The sequence below is a fragment of the Histoplasma capsulatum genome, genomic scaffold, assembly GCF_000149585.1.
Source record: "Histoplasma capsulatum NAm1 scaffold_1 genomic scaffold, whole genome shotgun sequence".
Classification (NCBI taxonomy): Eukaryota; Fungi; Ascomycota; class Eurotiomycetes; order Onygenales; family Ajellomycetaceae; genus Histoplasma; species Histoplasma mississippiense.
Window position 1 is genome coordinate 491,744 of NW_001813982.1, and position 4,662 is coordinate 496,405.

A 4,662-nucleotide genomic window follows, 5' to 3' on the forward strand; every position below is an offset into this window, starting at 1 on the left:
TCGTGTCTTTTATATTCCGTACAACCGTGGTCATGACCATGATAAACAAACTGACCCAAAATAGAGAAAAGAAACCGCGGAAATCTCGATAATCGCTGTCGGGGTCGAAATGAGATACTCTAGGTTTGTAATCGATTGAGTAGAACAATCTTCGTTTCGCCTGGGCTCGTATCTGCTTCCTTGCGCATGATATCGATTGTACTGATGGGGGTGCGTCTTCCGGAATAGGGGTGGATCGGCCACTTTCGGGGACGGTTAGCTGTTTCCAGTTACAGGATATACAGGATACTGGCGGCTGGGGATTAAGATTAAGGAGGTCAGGCTATTTTTCTATACCTTGATAAATAAAATGATAGCCTATCTGCGCTCGCAGAGGTTGAGAGACAATGGTCTTCGCTCTGGCGTTTTGGCAGCATTGCGCGTGGCCGCAGGACGCTGGCTCCAGCAACCCCGTTAACATGTACAGATGACATGGTGAGAATCGCCAGAGACACTAGGATAAAACTCAATTATAAGGAGGAATTGGGCTACCGTGTGATAATCATAGTAGGATAACGATAATGTATATACAACGCTGATGAAAGAAAACGCTATCTCAATGCTGGCGGGACGAAAATACTCGCATATTTTGGCTCTTGAGCGGTGCTTCAGGCGAACTTTCCTGGTGATGTCAGCGCACTGGTGCGGCCCCATGCTGCTTTAGCGCCATCTGAAAGTTATGCGGCACTAGCGTGCAAAATCATCAGCACATAGGGCTGTGAAAGTTCGTTAAAACAGCGACGAGGAACGGCTTTATCTGCTTTTCAGACTGGCCACGACGCCTTGTTTGTTCTATTGATACTATATCACCTACCAACTCAGATCCCCATGGAAGAAAGCTCTTCTCGATCAGCGATTAACATGCGGAGGACAGCGCGTTGAATCATCTGCTAACAATGAAAACCGGTCAATGCACTCATGAAGTCCCTACAACCACTGTATATATATATGGAGAGCCGGCACTGAACAGGCGAGAATATCAACATACAACGAGTTGGAAGATTGTGATCAGGTGCCAGTGACTAGCCTCTGCTCTCAGGTACACTAATGTTATTTCTTTTCATGGCAGTGGGATCCATTCATTTAGCTAAGCCCTTCTAGCATATTCACGAGCGAGGCTGTCCATAACTACCCTGGCCTTTCAAAGTACGTGCTCCGTTCTCAGGTGCTCCACAAAGAACGTGATGCCAGAGCGAACGCATATTCTCCTCGAGAATCGATTTTTCGGCTCCCGGAGCCTAAGGGTAATGATGAGTCTTGCTCAGTTTTCCCGGGCCATCATTTATCTGAAAATAATTAGAAAGTGCATCAGGTTCAACTAAAAAGTATTTGTGATACAGATAAAGTTCTGCATGTCTCCATCCGGCATGCGGTGCCTGTGGGCCCCCAGTCGCAGGGAAATGCGTAGATTGCATCAAGATTAAATTCAGGTGAACATTGAATATACCGACGGTGTTTTGTAGAAAGGGCACAGAAAATATATAGAAATTTCCCTGAATATTTCGAATGTGAGGGGCATGGTATTGGCTATTCATTCGAAGAAAATATCTCGGCTGTTGGGAGTGTGCTGCAATGATAATATAAAGCCCAGGAGCTGTCGATGCCAAGCTTAGATGCCAACGGTAGAGGTCACGTTCAATCAACGTTCAAATAGAAACCCACTAGACTGTATACAGTTAGTGTCCCCTTTTGACCTAAGCACGCTGACAACCAACGACACATGGTGGGCGAAATGAATCTGATATGTGAAGACTATAAGGACTTGGACACTCCAACAAACGCTCTCTCGAATCCAGGGAACGGTCGCAAAGTATTCCCGCGATATACAAGCGCTGGTGCTTCGGGTGACAAGCTACATTTCGCTGTCCCCAATTTTGGGGTCCTTGCGACCACCATGAGTTCCCGTATGTCCAAACCCCTCATCCCCATCGACAGTATGTTAAGGCCACTTACTCATATCGATCCTAGTCAAGCAGTTCATTCGAAATGTGCGAGCGGCCAAAACTATCGCTGATGAGCGATCAGTGATCCAGAAGGAGAGTGCGGCAATTCGGGCCAGCTTCAGGGAAGAAAGTGCGGATTCAAACGTAAGGTATGTGGGGGGGAAGCCTTTCAGATCTCCGGAAGGCCACATTCTCACACAGCATTTACAGGAGAAATAATGTGGCTAAGCTACTCTACCTGTTCACGTTGGGTGAACGAACGCACTTCGGCCAGATAGAATGCCTCAAACTACTAGCGTCACCTCGTTTCGCCGACAAACGGCTAGGCTATCTGGGAACCATGCTACTTCTCGACGAGAACCAGGAGGTCCTGACATTGGTCACGAATTCTTTAAAAAAGTCAGCCTCACATATGAATCCCTCCCCCTTCAAATAAGCACTTTGCTCATTTTGTCGCGTAGTGATTTGAACAACTCGAATCAATATGTCGTCGGTTTAGCACTCTGTACGTTGGGGAACATAGCCTCTGTCGAAATGTCGAGGGACCTATTTCCCGAAGTAGAGTCGCTCATATCCACTGCGAATCCCTATATCCGCAGAAAAGCTGCCCTTTGTGCTATGCGTATATGTCGAAAAGTCCCCGATCTCCAGGAACATTTTATAGATAAATCCAAGGCGCTTCTGTCGGATCGGAACCATGGAGTCTTACTATGTGGCCTCACTCTCGCGATCGAGTTCTGTGAAGATGACGACGCAGAAGGCGGGCATGAGGTTATTGAAAAATACCTTCCACTGGTGCCTGGACTCGTGAGAGTGTTGAAAAGCCTTACGACATCTGGATATGCTCCAGAGCATGACGTGTCAGGCATCACCGACCCATTCCTGCAGGTAAAGATACTTCGGTTCCTGAGAGTCCTCGGCAGGGGTGATGCGGCGACAAGCGAATTAATCAATGACATCCTTGCCCAAGTCGCTACTAACACGGAGTCCTCTAAAAATGTGGGCAACTCCATTCTCTACGAGGCTGTCTTGACAATTCTCGATATCGAAGCAGACTCTGGTCTTCGGGTGCTAGGAGTCAACATCCTTGGCAAATTCTTAGCTAATAAGGATAACAATATTCGATATGTAGCACTCAACACTCTCATCAAGGTGGTAGCTGTTGAGCCAAACGCTGTCCAAAGACACCGAAATACCATCCTAGAGTGTTTGCGGGACGCCGATATTAGTATACGAAGACGTGCTCTGGATCTTAGCTTTACGCTAATCAACGAAGGCAATGTCAGAGTGCTTGTCAGAGAGCTCCTGGCTTTCCTTGAAGTCGCTGATAATGAGTTCAAGCCGGTCATGACAACCCAAATTGGAATAGCTGCGGATCGATTTGCCCCCAACAAAAGATGGCATGTTGACACTATGCTTCGAGTCCTAAAACTTGCAGGCAATTATGTCAAGGAGCAGATTTTGTCATCTTTTGTCCGCCTGATTGCAACAACTCCCGAGCTCCAAACATATTCCGTACAAAAACTCTATGCTAGTTTAAAAGAAGATATCTCGCAAGAAGCCTTAACTTTAGCTGCTTCCTGGGTTATAGGCGAGTATGGAGATGCTCTTCTCCGTGGTGGCCAGTACGAGGAGGAAGAACTAGTGAAGGAAGTGAAGGAAAGTGATATAGTGGACCTTTTTACCAATATACTTAATAGCACCTATGCTACTCAAACAGTGACGGAATACATTATAACGTCTGCAATGAAATTATCGACAAGACTCTCCGAACCCGCGCAGATCGAACGTATTCGACGTCTCCTTAGCAGTAGATCTGCAGATTTGAGTGTCGAAATCCAACAAAGGGCTGTGGAGTACACCAATCTGTTTGGGTACGACCAAATAAGGCGTGGCGTATTAGAGAAGATGCCCCCACCTGAAATCCGCGAAGAGCAGAGAGTCCTAGGAGAAGCAACCAACAAAAGGCAAAGCAGATTGCTGAGAGACAAATCAAAAAAGCCAACCAAACCATCAGAGCAGGATTTATTGCTTGACCTTATGGGTGGCTCCGACGATAACTCTGCCAACATCACTGACAATGCTGGTGGATCCCAGAACACAGCTGACCTGTTGGCTGATATTTTGGGCGGCGACTCTATTTCCGCTACCACATCTAGCCAATTTCATCCTTCGTCCTCCAAGCCGTCTAATGTGAGCGGTATCATGGATCTTTTTGGTTCAAACGGCATATCCCCGGCACCCCAAGCGCCACAGTCTTCTACATCGCCAATGGGACCTCTAGGAGAGCTTAATTCCCTTCCTGTTCAGACACCTTCCCCAAGCTCCGTGCCCCCCGGCCACACCGTATTTGAGAAGAATGATCTGCTGTTGACACTGCAAATTCAGCGGAGTGACTCTGGTGCCCAAATATTGGCTCGATTCCGTAATACATCTACTTTCGATCGCTTTTCCGGTGTGGGATTACAAGTGGCTGTTCCTAAATCTCAAAAGCTTCAGCTCAATGCCATCAACAAGGCTGACCTGGAAAGGGGACAGGAAGGCGTCCAAGGAATGAAAGTCTCTGCTATCAATGGGGTATGCTTTCCATATTTCCGTTTTCTCTCTTTTTTTGCTGGACTCTGATCGACGGCTTACGCAACCGATGTTCTTGAGCAACTGCAGCCCCTAGAAGGAAACT

The 4,662-nt window shown here is 47.1% G+C and overlaps 2 protein-coding genes across 2 annotated transcripts; one reads left to right on the top strand and one right to left on the bottom strand.

Annotated features, from left to right (window-relative positions):
* Nucleotides 1-119: 119 nt before the first annotated feature.
* HCAG_00156 (conserved hypothetical protein) lies at nucleotides 120-473 on the bottom strand (the record flags this gene model as incomplete). Its single annotated transcript, XM_001543060.1, has 2 exons — nucleotides 120-216; nucleotides 337-473. 2 exons carry the CDS (start codon nucleotides 471-473, stop codon nucleotides 120-122), a joined length of 234 nt encoding a protein of 77 aa, XP_001543110.1.
* A 1,460-nt stretch (nucleotides 474-1,933) lies between these two features.
* HCAG_00157 (conserved hypothetical protein) lies at nucleotides 1,934-4,607 on the top strand (the record flags this gene model as incomplete). Its single annotated transcript, XM_001543061.1, has 4 exons — nucleotides 1,934-1,973; nucleotides 2,008-2,131; nucleotides 2,444-2,475; nucleotides 2,506-4,607. The coding sequence occupies 4 exons, from the start codon at nucleotides 1,934-1,936 to the stop codon at nucleotides 4,605-4,607; spliced, it is 2,298 nt and encodes a 765-aa protein (XP_001543111.1).
* Between the last annotated feature and the right edge of the window lie 55 nt (nucleotides 4,608-4,662).